The following is a 21,288-nucleotide window of genomic DNA, read 5'->3' as shown; positions in this document are numbered from 1 at the left end:
CTGCTCTACCTCCTGAGCCGCTATTGCGTCATCAGTGTGAATATTTTGAATCTGCTGTGTTGAATAAATGTCAAAAAATGTATTTCTGATTTACTCTTGAGTAATTTGAACGCCGTGCTGCGGTCTGAAAATGTCATTAACATTAATTTCGAAATTCCGGCTTAAGTCTATATCACATATCTATAATATTTTTAGATGGCTCCAAACCTCCTACTGTAGTGACAAACGGTACTAGCGGTCCACTGCACCCGATAACGATCAAAGGCTGCAACTCGGCCGCTCGCCGCTAGAGGTCAGCGTCTTTGAAGACCGGGGCGAGGGGGAACGCCCAGACTTTGACGGACGGAGGGCGGATGAGAGGAGCAGCTTCTTTCCAAGATGGCGGCCACCACAGCGACGACCACAGAGAACAGCAAGAAGAAAAACCACCTCGGAATCCCCGAAGCCATATTTGTGGTGAGTAAACGGCGGCGTTTCGCCTCGTGTCGGACGTCCGCCACGGGATAAGACTGATTATTTTGGATGTAGTTGTTTTTATTTATTCCTTTGTTTAGCGTGTCATGCTCGGCGTGCTAGCGAGCTAACCCAGTGAAAGCCTCTCCCCTCTCTCTCTCTCTCTCTTTCTCTCTCTCTCTCTCTCTCTCTCTCTCCACCCACTTCCATTTAGGGACATAACTAGCACGTTAACTCTCTGCGAGCAGGTTGTCGGTACGATAAAACCGTTTTTTCCTCGTCGTTAGCTGAACAGAGGGATGCTCCTCGTTTCCCTCAGTGGTCTGAGCCGTCTGATCGTTAAGTTAGCTGGTCAAGTTGGCAGGGACTTATTCTGCCAGTCTCGCAGGGAGTGTCAGTTAACTCGTTTTCAACTGGGAAGTAAGGTCCAAAATAACCAGTCCTTGCTGGCAAGGAACCCAGCTACCCAGACTGCTTCTCACTGGTAGACCCAACCCAGCTCTGGGCAGCCACCACCACTGACGTCTCATGATAGATAGATAGATAGATAGATAGATAGATAGATAGATAGATAGATAGATAGATAGATAGATAGGTCGTTTATTGTAGGGAAGTCTTATACACTGCTGGAGCAAGGACCTATTAAGAGGCTGGGGGAAGCTTGGCATCCCCAAAGTTAACACGGGGGGGAATTATATCAGGGAAAGACGCAGGATGGACGTCCGGAAGCGTGGATATTATTATTAATATTTCAAAATTCATAAATATTGTTTTTGTTAACGTTCTTGTGATTAATTTCATTTCTGCTCGTTTTATTTCAATATCAACCACCATAGACTATCCTAGCTATGCGTTAACACTTGCATAGCTGTTCATTTCCTTTCGTGTCTGGTGCACTGCTAGACGCTTGTAATAGCCTAGTCGTTGAGGTGGAAGAAGAGATGATTATTTTCATTTTTCAATTCGCTATGAATTATGTCTAAATGTGCTGGTAAAATAAAATAGAAGGTTAGGTAACACTTTATTTGAAGAGGTGTGCATAAAAAAAGACTGACATGACACCGTCGTAACCATGACACGACACCTGGGATGAACATGAAGGAATCTGTGAATGTTTATGACTAGTCATTAAGTGTCATCCGGTCAGTTATGTCATTTTTAATGCAAAGTTGGCATTTCTGAGATGTCTGTTTTCGAGCGACAGACACGCGAAGCAAATCGAGTGGCTCATTTCCACTTGGGTTGCTACAACAAAAACGTCTCAAACAATGTCAACTTTGCATTAAAAATGACACTCCTAAGCATTCATAAAGATTCCTTCATGTTCATCACAGGTGTCGTGTCATGGTTATGACGGTGTCATGTCAGTCTTTTGCACAACCCTTCAAATAAAGTTTGATGTAAGGTTATAATAGTGCCTGTTTGAGATCCTCTGTCTACCAGCCACAGTTTATAGGCGCATGCACGCACCCTTTTCATTCTGAGGTGTATGACTGTGAGCCTCGTAAATAATAACAAAACAAACTAAAGGTAAAGGCAAATTGACCTCAGGATAAATGAATGCTTATCCGTGTGAAGAATGAATGGAATTGCACTGATGCGCCATCTCACTTTGCTGACACCAGCAATAATAACGTATAGGCCTAATAGAAAATTTGATTGTAATTTTGAGTCAAATGCTCACAGTTGAATAAGGTTCATTGAGTCGTATTTTAGCAAGATGAGGAGTCTAGCTGTTGGGTTGAGCTAATTTTGTTTTATGAAAATCCTAGGAGATTTAAAAGCTTCCCCATACCTGATGCCCTAACGCTGCCTACCTAACCCAGTAAGTCAGATATGCATATGAGATGAGATGTAAAACAGTTAGGGCCCTATCTTACACCTGGCACAAAGCACAGTGCAAGTGTCATTGCTTTTTTCCGACCAACGCAATTGTGATTTTCCTGCCTTAGCGCATGCGTTGTTTAAATAACAAATGTACTTGCACCCATGGGCATATTGGTCTTTAAAATGAGGTGTGGTCAGGCGCATTACTATCTTGAGGCAGCGGAAAGCGATTGCGCCATTGACCAAACCAAAAAAACCTGGTCCAAAGTCAATGGCGCAGTATTTTCCTGCTATTTAAAGGGTGCATTATTCAGATGGTAAGTTGTGCCTACATAGGTAGGTGCACAACATGCAAACACTTGTACACTCTGCTTGTTACACACACACAGGGACGCACAGCAGTGCAAAAACATGCAAAAGATTACAACTAAAAACATTACAATGTGAACGCTAATTATTGTGTATATCACGATATTTAAAAATTAAATGTCAAACTGGAATCCTAGCTTTGGTGGATTCCTGCTGCTCTCGTAGATGGTCTGCTTGCACGCTTTCACTTCGTGCATGAGCAGATCCGTTTCCTCAGCAGAAAACCGTTAGTTTCTCCAGTTTGCCAAATCCACCAGTTAGATACCAGTGCGCCAAGGTGCACGCACATCTGGCTTCTAAAGGGAATGGGTGATGACAGTCTAATTGGTTTAATTCATGTTACACCTAAAACACACCTATGATTAATTAAGAGAGTAAGTACAACCCCTTTGCGCCTCACTTTTGCCCAGATTATGCCCTGTTTAACTAGCAAAAGTGGATTAGGTCATGCTCTTAATGCACTTATGCCATACGCTTTACACCATGCACTATAGATCGTTTAAATAGAGCCCTAAATCAGACATCACACAATACACATTTGACAAAGACATATTGACATTTAAGAGGCACAAGGCTGTGTTGGTGTGTTATAGCTAAGGTGTGTGTGTGTGTGTGTGTGTGTGTGTGTGTGTGTGTGTGTGTGTGTGTGTGTGTGTGTGTGTGTGTGTGTGTGTGTGTGTGTATGTGTATGTGCGTGCGTGCGTGCATCAGCCAGTTCTGATGTGAGTAAGTAAGTTTGGGTACTTTTATTGATGTTATGGTAATGTATTCAGATGGTCAAGATATCTGGCAGTTGTGGTCCCTGCGAGATTAGTTGAGCTATTTTGCATGGTGGGTGTTGATGTTAGACCAAGCTCTATTGATTGTCAATTAAATTTACATTTACAAGAAACTTGATTTAGTTTGAGGCACACAAGGGGCATACTTAAACATTCTAACAAAAAGAATGAGTTATAAAAACCTCTATGAAAGAATATCTCAATCTAAAAGTACAGTATGCATAATTAGTCATATGAAGTTAGCAAGGTAGTAAAGGGATTTGGGGGATAGTAAGCATGTCTGTAAAACTGGAAAAAGTTACATTCGGAAGGTGTTCTTTTCAAACATGTAACACATCTGTATAATAGTAAAATCTGTTGATTTTGGATTTCCTCAATATTCACTCCCTAAGTATCACACAGCCAAGAATCATATTATACTTGAGAGAACATTAAATTGTTGGTATATAGAATTTGCAAGTTTTGACCCTTCACAGGTTATTTTGAAATTCATGCTGCACAGATCACAACAAACAACAAACCCAAACCAAACGGAGGCAGTGACATCCCAACAGAGCTATGCTAAGACTTATCATATGCGTTTTTCTGTTTGCATTTCAGGAGGATGTAGACTCCTTCATGAAGCAGCCAGGCAACGAAACAGCAGATGGGGTCTTGAGGAAATTAGATGAGCAGTACCAAAAATACAAATACATGGAACTCAATTTGGCACAGAAGAAACTCAGGTACACACCGACACACGAATACAAATCAGAATCAAAAACTGCTTTTGTCAAGCTGAGATCAGACGACACGAATTCAGCCCGATTTTGACACAATTTTATTGTCCCTGACAAATTTCCAGCGTCAGGCCCAATTATGAACGTCGGGAACGATAAATGGGCATCTTTACCCCGTGTAGTCGGACATAATCGAAGAACAGCGATGTGGCATTTGGGATGCCCCACAATACCCTGACGAAAAGTATAGCATGTCAAAATCTTTTGTATTTTCCTGCCTTGTCATCTCCTACGATGTGTTCCTTGACGTTGACCAATAAGATGACAGAGTGCTGTCTGGTGCACGTGTATGTAAACACGGCAAAGAGAAAGGGGGACGCTGCTGTTGCTGCTGTCAGGTGGAAAAACAAAATTGAGGAAATGGTTGTTGAGTAGTGGCCACAGTGCTCCTGCCTTTTTGACGTTTCTCGAGGAAGCCCCATGACAGAGTCAAAACAAGTAAATGTTGGCAAGAATAGCAGAGGCACTTCAGCAACCCAGTGAGTAGCTGCTTAAGCTATGCTAGGTTATCATTCCCCGGTAGCTGCAACAGCATCCACAATCTTTTTTCTCTTCGGAACACAAGTCCGCCAGCATCACTCATAGCTATTCTGTAGCCATGATTGATGATTTCTTGACCCTCCTCCCCAACAGTCTATGAACTCGCACAAGATTGTGAAAGACAGCAAATGATGATTGGTCAGGGTCACACTTGTACTGTTGCCAGTCGCCTGGCCAAGACACAGCAAGAATTTATGGTACTATGATTACCTAATCTGACATGTGACCATCGTGAAAGACAAAATATCGTGTAATCTGATCCCAGTTTAAGACTGTACATACAAGGGATTTAACTCGGAGGTGTATGAGACACAGGATGTAACAGTTTCCTCAATGGGAAACATTCCAAACATAGGCGTCTAAGTTGAGATGGTAATGGAATAAAGACATTTAGAGCTGTAATAGGTTTCTTGTGCGCAGAAAACAACTAACAAGTCCACAAATGGGAAAAAATTACAGATCTTGGGGAAGGTGGCTTTTAAAACAGTATGCTAGCAAAACAGCCTATGTCATTAATGCTGATGTCGGTGTTTTATTTCAGCTTGTAGTTGTCACTACCTCACAGCGCGAACACACTGTTAATATGCATCTAGTGCAGTGTTTCTCAACCCAGTCCTCAAGGAACCCCTATCCTGTATATTTTCTTTGCAACCCTGAATAGGTACCTGTTTGTAGTTATTCAACCAATCAGCAATGAATTTTGTCAGATGTTGCACACCTTGCATAATTAAGTGCTGCGAGATGATTGGTCGAGTAAGTACAAGCAGGGCTACCTATGCAGGGTTACAATGAAAATCTGCAGGATAGGGGTTCCTTGAGGACTGGGTTGAGAAACACTGATCTAGTGCAAGTTCAGTGTCAATAGTTTATTTATTAAGTACAGTGCCATGACAAAGTATTTGCCCCAGTCCTGATTGCCTCTATTTTGCACATTTGTCACCCTTAATTGTTTCAGACCTTCATACAAATTGTAATTTAAGACGAAGTGAACCTGAATAAGACGAAGGGAACCCGGACAGGGGGGCCTGTCCAGGGTGTCTCCCCGCCTGCTGCCCAATGACTGCTGGAATAGGCTCTAGCATCCCTGCGACCCTGATAGCAGGATAAGCGGTTAAGATAATAGATGGATGGGTGGAACCCGAATAAACACTAAATTTAGTTTTTCAATAATGATTTTATTTATTTAAGGAAGAAAGTTATCCAACACCAACTGACGCTGTGTGAAAAAAGTATTTGCTGCCTTAGTTACACAATCAATGAGATAACTAAATTTAATACACCCAGGCTTAATTACTGCCAGCCCTGTTGAATCTAAAAATGACTTATATAGAACCTCACCATCAATATGAAGTAGGCTACAAGGTCTCAACAAGCAACACACTATGCTGCCATCAAAAGAAATTCTGCAAGAGATGAGTTAAAAAGTTGTTGAGATATAGCAGTCTGGAAAATATTAAAAAGCCATTTCTAAGGCTCTGGAACTCCAGCGAACCACAGTGAGAGCCATTGTCTCCAAATGGAGAAAACTTGGAACAGTGGTGAATCTTCACAGGAGTGGCCAGCCACCAAAATTCCTCCCAGGGCGCAGCGAGGACTCATCCAGGAAGTCACAAAAAAAGAAAACAAGGACAACATCTAAAGAACTGCAGGCTTCTCTAGCCTCAGTTAAGATCATCGTTCATATTTCAACAATAAGAAACAGACTGGGCAAAAATGGACTTAATGGAAGAGTTGCAAGGCGCAAACCACGGCCAACAAAGAGCAACATTAGTACTTGTTTCACATTTGCAAAAAAAGCACATTGATGACCCTCAAGCCTGTTGGGATAATGTTCTGTGAACAGACAAGTGAAAAATTGAACTTTTTGGAAGATATGAGTCCCGGTATGTCTGGCATAAAGCAAACACAGCATCTCACAATAAGAACATCATACCAACAGTCAAAAATGGTGGTGGTAGTGTGATGTTATGGGGTGCTTTGCTCCCTCAGGACCTGGAAGACTTGCCACCAATGAAGGAACCATGAATTCTGCTCTCGCCCAGAACATTATGAAGGCGAATGTCTGTTCGTCAGTCCTTGAACTGAAGCTGAAGCGTAATTGGGTCATGCAGCAGGACAATGATCCAAAACACACAAGCGTAAGCCCACCTCAGAATGGCTCAAAAGAAACAAAATTAAGGTTTTGGAGTTGCCTAGTCAAAGTCCTGACTTGAACCCCATCTGTGATGCTGTGGCAGATTCATGCTTGAAAACCCTCCAATGTCACTGAATTACAGCAATTCTGCAAAGAAGAGTGGGACAAAATTCCTCCACAGCAATGTGAAAGACTGATCTCCAAGAATAGGAGGTATTTGGTTGCAGTTGTTGATGCTATAGGTGGCACAACCAGTTATTAAGTTCAGGGGGGAGCAATTTTTCATGCGTGATATGGTTGTTTGATCCTTTTTTTTCTTTCAACGAATGAAATTATCATTTAAAAACTGTATTTTGTGTTTACTCGGGTTCTCCTTGCTTTATATTACATTTTGTGCAAAGATTTGAAACCATTCAGTTGTGACAAATATGCAAAAATAGAGGAAATCAAGAAGGTGGCAAATACTTTTTCACTGCACTGTAGTCGTGGTTTAGTTGCTGTATACCAACAGTAGTGTTTTGGAGCAGCTTTAGTCTTCAAATATGACAAATACACACAAATCATGATGGCACTGAATCAGGAAAATTAACATTAATTTACTGATACACAGTGCACGTGACTTACTATGCAAACGGACATTATGAGAATCTTGAAGCAGCTGATGAGAAAATCATGCCAGGTTTTGGAAAAAACAAACTCAAAGCATTGATACAAAATTGTAAGCTGTTATCTATTGATAAGTCTGTACTTTTATAAAATTAGCCTGTACTTTTTTTTTGTGGGGGGGGATTTTATTGTTTTATTGTGTGAAGCACTTTGTGTTACATTTGTTTGTATGAAAAGTGCTATACTACAAATAAAATCGGATTGATTGATAAAGCATTTATTTTAACTGTATATATATATATATATATATATATATATATATATATACACTACCGTTCAAAAGTTTGGGATCACCCAAACAATTTCGTGTTTTCCATGAAAAGTCACACTTATTCACCACCATATGTTGTGAAATGAATAGAAAATAGAGTCAAGACATTGACAAGGTTAGAAATAATGATTTGTATTTGAAATAAGATTTTTTTTACATCAAACTTTGCTTTCGTCAAAGAATCCTCCATTTGCAGCAATTACAGCATTGCAGACCTTTGGCATTCTAGCTGTTAATTTGTTGAGGTAATCTGGAGAAATTGCACCCCACGCTTCCAGAAGCAGCTCCCACAAGTTGGATTGGTTGGATGGGCACTTCTTTGAGCAGATTGAGTTTCTGGAGCATCACATTTGTGGGGTCAATTAAACGCTCAAAATGGCCAGAAAAAGAGAACTTTCATCTGAAACTCGACAGTCTATTCTTGTTCTTAGAAATGAAGGCTATTCCATGCGAGAAATTGCTAAGAAATTGAAGATTTCCTACACCGGTGTGTACTACTCCCTTCAGAGGACAGCACAAACAGGCTCTAGCAGGTACTATTTAATGAAGATGCCAGTTGGGGACCTGTGAGGCGTCTGTTTCTCAAACTAGAGACTCTAATGTACTTATCTTCTTGCTCAGTTGTGCAACGCGGCCTCCCACTTCTTTTTCTACTCTGGTTAGAGCCTGTTTGTGCTGTCCTTTGAAGGGAGTAGTACACACCGGTGTAGGAAATCTTCAATTTCTTAGCAATTTCTCGCATGGAATAGCCTTCATTTCTAAGAACAAGAATAGACTGTCGAGTTTCAGATGAAAGTTCTCTTTTTCTGGCCATTTTGAGCGTTTAATTGACCCCACAAATGTGATGCTCCAGAAACTCAATCTGCTCAAAGAAGTGCCCATCCAACCAATCCAACTTGTGGGAGCTGCTTCTGGAAGTGTGGGGTGCAATTTCTCCAGATTACCTCAACAAATTAACAGCTAGAATGCCAAAGGTCTGCAATGCTGTAATTGCTGCAAATGGAGGATTCTTTGACGAAAGCAAAGTTTGATGTAAAAAAAATCTTATTTCAAATACAAATCATTATTTCTAACCTTGTCAATGTCTTGACTCTATTTTCTATTCATTTCACAACATATGGTGGTGAATAAGTGTGACTTTTCATGGAAAACACAAAATTGTTTGGGTGATCCCAAACTTTTGAACGGTAGTGTATATATATATATATGTGAATACATGTTATGGATATTTAAAATAGATTGTGTTTATGTTTGTGTAATTATGCTTAGATAAATTTTAAACCACTTGAATTAAAAAAAACTCAGTCATTTTGCTAAGTATATCCCATTCTTCATTATAACCTGTCTTCTGTACCACCGTATAGGTTGAAAACCCAGATCCCACAGATCAAACAGACGCTAGAAATCCTACGACATATGCAGAAGAAGAAGGTAGGCTAGAGATGACACTGGAATGTGCAAATGTAGGACTTGTGTGAATTTTTTTTCCTCCAAATTTCCAGGACTTTAAGTTCTGAGGGAATAATAGATCCCTATTAAAAACACTGTGGAAATGTTATTTGAAATTATCTGTAACATTTTCTTTCTTTTTCATCAAACTTGACTTCTGATAGCTGTTGCTGCCTCGCTTTTATTCTGACATAAGTCCCATATGCTTAGAATAATCACTAAAACAGTTTTTGTTATGGAAATTGCGCTATATGCTTTGAGATAATCAATTTAAAGGCCTGGGATTTGTTTGCCAGAATCTTGAAGGAAACACCAAGACTCAGTTTAATCCTCTTCAACTAAATACTCATATTGCCTTCCTTTTAACCTCATTCTTCCTCACCTTCTTTCATTCTTTAACACAAATAAAGGAAATGTAGGACTTGAGAAAAGAATTTAATTTTGCATTTTCATTCAAAATGCGTTTTTGCTCCTATGCAATAGGATGGGTTAAATGCAGAGAACAAATGTCATTGTAAGAATACTCATTGTAAGTTAGAATGAAAAAATAAAGTGGCTTTCTTTCTTTTCTTCTTTCTTTTAAAAATGAGATAACTGGGGGGGGGGGGGGAGGTGCTTCCTGAAATGCAGTTGACTTACCCACATGTAACTGGTTCCACTTCTCTTTCCTCATCATATTTCTTCATAGGAGACCACGGAGCCAATGGAGACACACTTCTTGTTGGCTGACAACGTTTACTGCAAGGCCTCTGTGCCACCTACCGACAAAGTTTGCTTGTGGCTAGGGGTGAGTGGCCTCACATAACAGTCCCCTCCAATGGGTGGAACACTTTCGATTAGTTGTCATTGTTGACTACTAAACTTGTTCTGAATAAACACGACGTTTATCTTCAGTGAAACCGACTTTATTCACTCCATTTCTTCACGATACCAAGCGACCAGCAACTTGCTCTCGGCCTCCGCACCACCACAACTGCGCATGACAAGAGACTCCCGCCTAGAAGGGGCAATACACTGCACATGCATAACCTGACCAGAAGGGGAGCTGTCCTCCATTACATTAACTAAATAGGGATGCATAGAGATAACAACATGTTAACAATCTCATTCTCTTTTTTTAAAGAAATAAACAGAAAACAAAAAAAATGAAATTCACAGCGTGAATTATGGAACATGCATTTCCAGAGAAATCAACATGTCATGGAAACATTTGAGAACAAAATCAATTGTCCATCCAACACCCTTTTAACCCGGGTCCCATTCTCCTTTCTTTGTGAGACAGTCAGCGAGTTGAGTTTTCGTGTCTGACCAAAGAAAATCATCTACATGACATGCAAGCACCCCAGTGACCTTACATTGCTCATCCAACCAATAAAATATTGCTGGATCCACCTGAGACACTCTACCACCAGTAGTCTGCATGATTTCCTTCACTTTGTTGTACCAATATAGTGATGCGTCTGCAAGTCCATAAACACATTTCTTAAGTTTCCATACAACATGTTCACAGCCTGCTTCTGTAGGGGGGCGGATATAAATATCCCTGGATAGCTCCATACCCTGTAAAAATGCCGATTTGATGTCCATAGAATGCACTTCCCACTGGTTTTGACATATCACTGATAACATAAGTCTAAGTGAATCAGTAGCACATGTAGGGGAATCCTTTTGTAGCTCTTGAATATTTATCTCTTCAAAACCTCTGGCAACCAGTCGTGCTTTAGGCACAATACCCTTAGGTGTTTCTTTAAGACTACAAACCCATCTAGTAGAGATATATTTCTGACCTGCATCTTTAACTACCTCGAAGACATTATTATTGTGCCAGTTCTTTATTTCTTCCTGTTTAGCTGCATCAAATGAGATGTCTTTCGTTATAAGTACATCAGCTTCTCTGTCTGTTTCTATGTGGAGATTATCAACTTCTGAGATATCAACTGATACCTTCTGCCCATCACTTCCATTATTCTCTAGATGTTGCATGTTATACCATGTTTTATATTTCCCTGTAGCTTTGCCTGCTCTCCCCAAGACTCTTGCTCTAAGTAGAGTATTGTCACCTCTGTTCATATATGTTACAGTCTGTCCTGTTTTTAAACTCATACCTGCAGAGGGGACAGGATTATCATGTGCATTAGGCTTATGGGCCATTTCAGTTTGTGCAACATTACTTTCAGGTAACTCATTCTCTCTATTTTGTTCACTGGCTAAATCATCAGCTACATTGTTTATACCTTGTTCATCATTTCCTGTTTCTGTGTCTTGTTCATCATTTACTGTTTCAGCATCATTTTCATTTTGTACCATTTGTTCTTCGTTAACCCTTGTGTTCACCTTGGAAAGTCTAGAGTGATGTACTCGCACTAAGATTCCACCATGCCTTACAAAAACAACAGCTCCATCCTGACCAATAACAATTCCTGGTCCTTTCCACTCATTACATTCAGCTCGTTTGTAATACACCTTGTCACCCATGTCATATTTTTCATCTGTAGCTCTGAGCCGTTTACGTAGTGCTCGTCTTATCCTTTCTGAGCACTCTGCTTCAGCGAATGCTTTTCTAGCAGCATGTAGGGCCGAAATGTGCTCTCCTACTCTAGCACTCATAGTAGTACCCTCTACTGCGGGTGGTTTATCAAACAGTACAGAAGGAAGGTTAGGATTCAAACCATACACAAGTTGACGTGGACTGTAGCCGTGCACATTATGCATACTGTTCTTAGCCATAAGAGCCCAGTCCAGGGCCGTTTCCCAGTCACAGCCACTTTCTCGCCTGACCTTCAGAATGATGTCGGTGAGGGTCTGATTATGCCTCTCCATTAGTCCGTTGCTCCAGGGACTGTATCCCGCTGTTGTTTTCGTCTCAATGTTAAAGTTCTCAGCCATATCACGGAACTCTGCATTATTGAATTCTCCTCCGTTATCGCTGTAGAGCCTCTGGGGGGCGCTGTGGATTCCTATCCATGTATGAAGAAATGACTTGACGATCTCTGAGGACTTCTTGGTTTTTACAATGCTTCCTGCGCTGAACCTTGTGAATTGATCAATGATGTGGAGGTACCATACCCCTGGTTCCAACTCATGCAAATCTACTGCCACCGTTTCATTAAACGTTGAAGCAAGAGGCAAGCCCACAGCAGGCTTTGGCTTCGTCTTGCTGTATCTCTGGCAAATGTCACAGTCCTGTACTATGTGCTGCAAAATCGTGTCACACTCTGTGTCTTTATTTCCAGAGCTATGGATGAGCCGCTGTAGCCTCTCGGCGGAGGCGTGACCGAACTGTTTATGCAATTTCAGAAGAACTTTGTGTTTCTCATTTGCGGTCATATTTTCTGTGACTGTGATGACCTCATCTTCATTCAGGCTGTTCTCTGGAGCCGTCAGTGCTTCAGTTTCTATTGGCTTTGTTTCTGTGCTCTTGTCTCTGATATCTATACAATAGTGTCCCGAGCTGGTTAATTCAAGAGGGATATTTTGATTAAACATCACAGCACTATCATTCTCCATATCCAAAATGGTCCCTGCCCTTTTCAGTGAAGTCTTACTCAGAAGCAGTGGGATATCAGCTTTAACTACTTCAGTTTCCACTTGACATTTTGTCTGTCCTATTTTTGCAGGCAGTTTCAGTATTTTGGAGGAATGTACTATATTCCCATCTCCAAAGCGAAATGGTCTGCTGCTTGGAATTTCACTTTGCGCTATCTGGTTCACTTGGCTTAGACTGAGGTCTGCGACAAAATTTTCCAACCACTTTTCTCCGCATACTGTGCGGGTACATGCAGTATCAATGATAGCTGTCCCTAACGACTCAGTCAGAAAGATCTCTGATGCTGATTCAGACAGCGAGGCTTTGGTAAACAATGTGTCCTCTACTTTTGCTGGCTCGCTATTCTTGTGGGGACAGTCCTTGGCCCAATGGAACGTGCTCTGACATACAGCACATTTTGATCGCCTACCGAACCTATCCAGTGGGTTAGTACCTTGTAACGGTGGCTTTTGTTGTCCAACCTGTGTTGTCTGTGACTCTTGTCCAGCTTGCTGCACAACGTTACTTGTTCGTTTAAATCTTCCTCGCGAGCGCTGCTCTGTGTAGAACACTTCATCTTTTACTTGTATGCCATTAGTCGCGTCGACTTGTATTTTCCCTCCAAAAATCCTCTTGAGCGCGGACTTCATTGCCGCAAACGTTAGGTCCGTACATGCTGTCAGCGCCATTTGCCTATTTTTCTCGTCTAGACAAGCCGTATCCAAAAGTTTAAAAGCTAATACGGCATCGGGAAGAGTCATATCATACTTTTTCATTCTATTGTATCGCTGCTCAAAGTCAATCACATAGTCCGCCATGGACACAGAACTGTCCTTCTTGATACAGTCAAAATACGAATAAGCATCGTAAGCGCGGTCCCTCTCTTCTTTGAGAAACATTCCATCTAGTTTTGCAATTAAAACGTCCATACCCCCATCTGTATTCAAGTCTGCAGCGGGTATTTCCATGGCGATATCCCTTGCCCTTCCTTCAAGCCCCAGGACGACAGCAAGGGCCTGTTTCTTCTTATCCAGCTCAGTAACGAGCTTCCACATAGCAAATTCATTTTTCCAACTCTCGTACGGTCGGGACTCATCGAACTTCGGTGGAACTTTGTAGCTAGCAGAAGCCATTTTCTGCTAACCGTCCTCTGCTACCAATGTTGACTACTAAACTTGTTCTGAATAAACACGACGTTTATCTTCAGTGAAACCGACTTTATTCACTCCATTTCTTCACGATACCAAGCGACCAGCAACTTGCTCTCGGCCTCCGCACCACCACAACTGCGCATGACAAGAGACTCCCGCCTAGAAGGGGCAATACACTGCACATGCATAACCTGACCAGAAGGGGAGCTGTCCTCCATTACATTAACTAAATAGGGATGCATAGAGATAACAACATGTTAACAGTCATGTCATTTTACAGCGCCACTTTGTCACCCAATTCACATTTGTGAAGAGTTGTTGTGACTAAGAAAGGATTTAATGTCAACAGTGTCAACCGAATATCTGGAGCAAATATCTGCAATTTGCGTGCTACTTGTTGTACGCCCGTTGGTTTTAATTCTGCTTTGACACCAAAAAAATGTGGCCTCTTGAATGTGAGATCTCTCAGTAATAAGTTCTTTATCACTGATGATTTTATTGTTTCTGATAATCTGGACTTTTTTATGATTACTGAGACATAGCTGTTCCCAGGGGACACTATAGTCCTGATTGAGGCTAGCCCTCCCAATTTTGCATATTTTCACATTCCCAGGCCCTCTGGTAGACGGGGTGGCCTAGCTGTTTTTTTACAAGTTAGGTCTTAAATGCCATCCTATTACTTTTGGTAATTTTATCTCATTTGAGGTTTTATGTTCTTTAATCACTGGCCCTCCCCCTTTACTCTGCATCTTAATGTATGGGCCCCCTAATTCAGTTAGTTTTATCTCTGAGTTTTCTGACCTTTCATCTATTGTCATGCCAAAATATAACAGGGTGCTTATTCTTTGTGATTTTAATATTGTGTGTTGTCCTTCCCATTCCCTCGCCTCACATTTTTTGGATCTTCTAGACTCTTTTAACCTCTTTCAATCTGTTAAAGGGGTGACACATTCCGAAGACCACATCTTAGACCTTGTACTGTCATCTGGTTTCTCTCTCAAATGTCTTAATTTGGTGGATATGCCTGTATCTGACCATAAAGCTGTCATTTTCAATGTCCCACTACAGATCGCTACTCCTAGTCACTGTCCTAAAACACGCTCTCGCGTTCTCAACGCTGGCTCTGCAGTTCAATTCTGTGATGCTTTTAAGTCATCATCCTTTAATCTCTCTTTATCCCCCCCTAAATCCAGATGCACTGTTAAATTCATTCAACGATCGGTGCCTATCCATCCTCAACCAAATTGCACCGTTTAAAACTAGGAAACAAAAATCAAATAACCTCTCCTGGCTGAATGATTACACTCGTGCCCTTAGAAGACTCTGCAGAAAAACAGAACGACCATGGAAGGTCAACAAGTCCAAATTAGTTATAAACACCCTTAGAAACCAGATTTTGATTTACCAGAAGGCAGTTAAGGATGCGAGATCAACATACTTCTCTGAACTAATATCAAGAAATAACCACAATCCTAAAATTATCTTCAGGATAATTGATTCTGTTATTAATGGTCCCTCCACTTCTCTTGTTGAACCTGAAGTTGAGTTGTCCAAAAATTTTCTCACTCATTTTGTAAATAAGGTGGAGAATATTAGGTCCCAAATCCAGCCGGGCTCTTGTATTCATTCCATTCCCCGTGTTAATGATGCCTCTTTCACTCAGTTTCAACCAATTACAATTTCAGTGTTGGAGAGTACAGTCTCCAATATGAACTACTCTTCTCCTGCTGCATCCTAGACATCATTCCCACTAAGCTGCTCAAGGGGGTATTTTCAACCATCAGCCCTGTTATTCTGCAAATTCTTAATAATTCTCTGGCCTCTCGTTCTTTTCCAGACAGTGTTAGGCATGCCATTGTTCACCCATTGCTGAAGAAACCTATTTTAGATCCCCTGTCCCTAAGTAACTACAGGCTAATCTCCAAATTGTCTTTTCTATCTAAGGTTCTGGAGAGAGTAATTTCTTCTCAGTTGATTTCTTTTAAGAGCACTAATACTGATTTTAATAGTTTCCAGTCTGGTTTTAGAGCACTTCATTGTACCAAGACAGCTCTAGTTAAGGTCACTAATGACCTTCTGCTGACTGCAGAAAGGTGAGTGCTGCCTTTGACACGGTTGATCACAACATCCTCTTACATCGCTTAGACACTTTGGTTCGCATCAAGAGTTTGGCTCTTAATTTATTATGCTCTTACCTCACCAATGGAACTTTTTTCTGTTGTTTTAGGTAACTGTACCTCCTTGGTGGCTCAGTTAAGTCGTGGTGTCCCTCAAGGCTTAGTTCTTGGACCCCTTCTCTTTTCTATATACATGCTGCCCCTTGACCTGGTCATTCAAAATCACGATGTGCTCCACAATTTTTATGCTGATGACACTCAGTTATACATGCCACTAAAACCCACAGATTCTAGTGCCTTAGCAAATCTCACAACTTGCCTCTGACATTAAATCCTGTGTGTCCAAAAATTTTCTCAAATGTAATGATGATAAATCTGAGGTCATTCTGTTTGGTCCCGAAAATTCCATCAGCCCTTTTGTTACTAGTCTTGGTGGTCTGTCAGGTAGTCTTAAGCAGGCTGCTAGGAATCTTGGGGTAATATTCGATGCTAACCTCAGTTTTGATAATCAAATCAAACATATTGTTCAGTCATGCTTTCTCCAGCTCAAGCTAATCTCCAAAATTAGGTCATTTTTATCGATTGCCGATCTGCAAAAAAGTTCTACATGCTTTTATCTATTCTCCGCTTGACTATTGTAATGCACTTTATTCTGGTATCAGCAAGGGCTCCCTCCACCATCTGTAGTAGGTACAAAAAGCTTCTGCTCGGCTCATTACCGGGACAAGGAGGTATGACTATATCACTCCTGGGCTTCCTTCCCTACACTGGCTCCCTGTTATATTTCGAATTGATTTGAAATTTTTACTGCTCACTTTTAAGGCTTTAAATGATCTTGCTCCTTCATACATTTGTGATTTATTGACTTGATATATGCCCCCTCGACCATTAAGATATGCAGATGGAGCCCTGCTAGTTATTCCCAGGTCTCGGTTTGTTACAAAGGGTGATCGGGCTTTTGCTGTTAGAGCCCCCACACTATGGAACTCTTCCTGTTGAACTAAGACAAACCAAGTTTCTAGTTTCTTTTAAATCTCGTCTTAAAACTTTTCTTTTTATGAAAGCTTTTACAAAAGTTTGATATTTGTTTTTATTTATACTGTTTTTATTTTTACTCTTACTTATTTGGTCTTACTCTTATTTTTGTCTTGTCTGTTTGTTTGTTTTTTGTGAAGCACTCTGTAACATTGTTTTAGAAAAGTGCTATATAAATAAAAATATTATTAATTGTTCCTCAGAACACTTCACTGGTAAGATTCAATTTCAAACAAATATGCAGTCCAGGGGAGAGTTGACTTGAAAATTTCATTTCAATTACAGTTTAAATTAAACAACCTAAATACTGACCATACAACTGGTGCCAGTTGGCTGTAAGTAGTTTACTTGTTAGTGGTAAGAGTAGGTTTCTAAACTTTCTTTTTTTTTTACAGTTTTGAATGCAAATGTTGCCACCAACAAAATCATCACAAAATCAGAAATCAAAATGGCAACAGTAATAAAAATGGAAGAAATTGCAATATACCAGAGAAGTTAAACAACTAATGATGTAAGAAAATGATCTCACCTTAAAACACACCAGTCTACAGGATTTGGATTATCAACTCTGTGTACACACCTTTACAAATCAAATTGCTGCGGTGGCCATTATATCCAGCGTCTAATGATCCATCGAGATATCGCCTCTGTCTTACTTCCCATTCCCCTTTTCTCTCTCCTCATTCCTCTCCCCCATCTCCAGGCTAACGTCATGCTGGAGTATGACATCGACGAAGCCCACGCACTTTTAGAGAAAAACTTGTCCACGGCGTCACGCAATCTAGAGTCACTTGAAGAAGACCTTGATTTCCTGCGAGACCAGTTCACCACCACTGAAGTCAGTATCCTTCCACTCGGACGTATAAGCCTTTTCATCGCGGTGAAAAACACACACAAACGCACACACACACACACACACACCACTGTACCAGAACTAGAGTGGCGATGTTTGAAATAGAATGGAAAAATTCTTTTAATATCAGTTATTCTTCTATTGTTTTTCTCTGTATTGGATAGCTCAGTAAGGAGTGGCAGAAAATGGGGCAATGGCGGGGTAAGCTGCAACACAGCACCTTTGTTGTGTTTGTTCCAAGGATGTTTCTGTCAGATCTGAGACCACATGGTATGTCCTATAGCTGATCGTGCAATAGCAGCTGCATCAGCAGAGAAAATTGCCTCTTTTTACCAGAGAAAAAGTTAAAAATGTTAATTTTTTAGACCAAACTTTCCAGCTTAGGCATTGTTAGACACCAAGGTTTTAAGGTGCCAGTCTAATATGAGATTTTAGGTTTTCCCTGTGGTCTTTTGAGATTAAGCATTTCTTCAAGTCAAATTCCCATCGCATACAAACTTACTTGACTACAAATTTTTAAAAAAAATTAAAATTAGAATAGTAAGACATTTTGCCGCTGTGATTCCTTGACCAGCTCCCCTCCTCAGACTTGGCGCGGGTCTACAACTGGGAGGTGAAGAGAAGGAGCAAAGAAAGCCTCCTCAAATCGATTGAGAAGTCTTAATAACAACGACAGGACAGCGTCCAAATCCCCCACCTCCTGCAAACTCTTTTCCCCTAGTAGTTAAAAAAATAAACAGTAAAACCTGCTCCTCCGCATTTCATGTGTGCGTTCACACCAGAGCCAAGCAGATTGAAGACTTATTTGGAATGTAAAACAAAAAACTGGAGGTATACTTAATTTAACTCATCCAGACCATGGTTTTGTCTGAAAAGTGCGAGTGCCATATACAAGGCCAACTAAATTAAGTCTACCTGCTTTTTTTCTGTCTGTTTTTTGAATATGTCGTTTGTATGGATCTGGCTCAATCTCCCACCGATACTGTTTTCTGTTGATTTGTTACTCTTTAAAGTATTTTTTCAAGTAAAACTAACAAAAACAATGGCAACAAGGCGGTTTTTTGTATTCTTTATAATTTGTTCATTCTGTCTAGAGGTTCATTAGCTTATCGTTTTTTTCCCCTCTTCATTTTTCAACCAACCCCAGTTTTTTCAGTTTTTTTTTTTATTTTTTATTTTTTTATTAACCGCCATAAATTTGCTCTTGTTGTCTGCAGCCTCTGGCGAGGTTGATTTTACAGAGGAACACGTCCAGTTTGCTGTTATATGTGGTACAGTTGTGGTCAGAGGAAGAGAAGGATCCCAACAGGTCGTAGCCAGACAGAAGAAATAAGAAATTAAGCGGCCGTAACAGTGAATCGTTCTGCCCGGTGGGCCCGAACACTTATCAAGGTTTCAGTTTATCCTCTGTGCAGAGGTTAGGGTATGCCTGGTGATGCGACAGAGATGACCCAAATGTTGACAGAAAATGGAGGTGGCTTTACGCTTCAGTGTCCGACTCATCCAGAATTCTCATAAGCGGCGGGCAATGCCCTGTGTGGTTTTTGCAATTTGATTGGATGGCTGCTTTAAAATACCTAAACCGTTGCCGCGTTGGATAGCGTCTGACCTTTGACGCAATGACCAAAGCATAAATCCTCAGCGTCTGACGGCATCTCTGTCTAAGCTACCAAGTATAAATTAACCACAATGCAACGCTTCATAGGCAGAGGATCTACTTTCTGTAGTGATGCAATTCAATTCTGCACCTACTGTCACATCCCCTTTGGCACCTGCTGTTCATCTCTTCACCTTCTCGTATTCTCTGGCTTTCCTCCTCCTCTCATGTTTGCCACTGTATTTATTTTTTTTTCTTTCACTGTACCCATAAAACAATGAATGAACGAAGTAAAAGAATAATATTTGGGGAAAGAGATAAGGACTTGACGTGGTGTTGTTTGTGTGTGTGATTTCATTGGGCGAGCTGTTGCAGTGCAGCTCCTTGGTTTATTTGCTGTGCTGTCTGGTATCTAGCACTCCCATTGCCACCAACAGTGGAGGGATGCTTCAGCATAAGAGAGAAGCATTGCTCCAGGGTCAAGGGTCATTTAAAGTTAATTTGTCCTTCAAATAAGTTAAGCGAGTGCCATAAGAAAGTATTCATAACCATAGTAGTAGGTGATTGAGGTTGAGTGGGATGCTCAGAGGTAATTGAACCCCAGAATATCTTTCATGAGCTGTAAAACGTGTACATCACCTTCAGCCTTATGAAATCCATCAATATCGCACATACGTTTCCACATTGGCCAAGATAACTTAACACAACCACTTTCCGTGGAAAAAGTAGTTAAAATTTAAAGAATTAAACGTTAAAAAAAAAAAAGTACTTCACCACTGCTGTACCCCCGGCTCCATCCCGATTGGCAGTACAGTACAGAAGATTTCGAGGTGGTCTGACGTCAGTGAGAAAAACTTTTTTAAAAAGAAAAAGGAGGAAAAAGCTAAAACTGAAAAAAGGAACGCGTATGTCCTCGCCACCGGCTTTAGAGGCGCACCACCACCTCCCACAGATCCGTTTGTTTTTGTTTCAAAACTGTGTAGGTCTACTGAGCAGAAATAAGCTGAAGTCGTGTATTACATTACCCGACATGTATAATACATAATGCAATGCAAATCCGTCGCCTGAGGTGCTTTTTTTTATTGCTCTTGTATTATTTACATAAGGTGGAGTGCCGCCATTTTGTGGGTACAGTTGAACTACTGCCACTGAACAAATGGGAATCCACTAACATCCATCTGCCCTGCAGTGAATCAAGGTGTATTTGTCATGCCCGTCTGAAAATGGGGGTCCTCCAGTAGGCTGTGGCGTCACGTCCCTCCTTACCAACCTCAGCATCTTAAGGCAGGGTCACTGTAGTTTCAAGATGATGAACAAAATCGTTAACGGTAAGTTTCCTTTTTTTGGGGGGGGGGGTTGCTTCACCCCGCTCTACCGATCCGGGGAGGGCTGCAGACTACCACATGCCTCCTCCGGTACATGGGGAGTCACCAGCCACTTCTTTTCACCTGACAGTGAGGAGTTTCACCAGGGGGACGTAGCACTTTGGAGGATCATGCTATTCCCCCCAGTTCCCCCTCCCCCACCGAACAGGCGCCCCGACCGACCAGAGGAGGCGCTAGTACAGCGACCAGGACGCATATCCACATCCAGCTTCCCACCCGTAGACACGGCCAGTTGTGTCTGTAGGGACGCCCGACCAAGCTGGAGGTAACGCAGGGATTCGAACCGGCGATCCCCATGTTGATAGACAACAGAATAGACTGCCACGCTACCAGTGGTTACGGGACACCCAGCCTATG

General features: G+C 41.2%; 1 protein-coding gene across 1 annotated transcript; it reads left to right on the top strand.

The window, feature by feature from the left end:
• Positions 1 to 348: 348 nt before the first annotated feature.
• vbp1 (von Hippel-Lindau binding protein 1) lies at positions 349 to 19,860 on the top strand. Its single transcript, XM_056300405.1, has 6 exons — positions 349 to 456; positions 4,029 to 4,153; positions 9,183 to 9,249; positions 9,956 to 10,054; positions 17,800 to 17,938; positions 18,537 to 19,860. The coding sequence occupies exons 1-6, from the start codon at positions 379 to 381 to the stop codon at positions 18,611 to 18,613; spliced, it is 585 nt and encodes a 194-aa protein (XP_056156380.1). The 5' UTR covers positions 349 to 378; the 3' UTR covers positions 18,614 to 19,860.
• The last annotated feature ends 1,428 nt before the right edge of the window (positions 19,861 to 21,288 follow it).

Source organism: Lampris incognitus, chromosome 20, assembly GCF_029633865.1.
Source record: "Lampris incognitus isolate fLamInc1 chromosome 20, fLamInc1.hap2, whole genome shotgun sequence".
Classification (NCBI taxonomy): Eukaryota; Metazoa; Chordata; class Actinopteri; order Lampriformes; family Lampridae; genus Lampris; species Lampris incognitus.
Note: the sequence above shows the minus strand (reverse complement) of the source record. Positions and strands in the feature narration are given on the sequence as shown.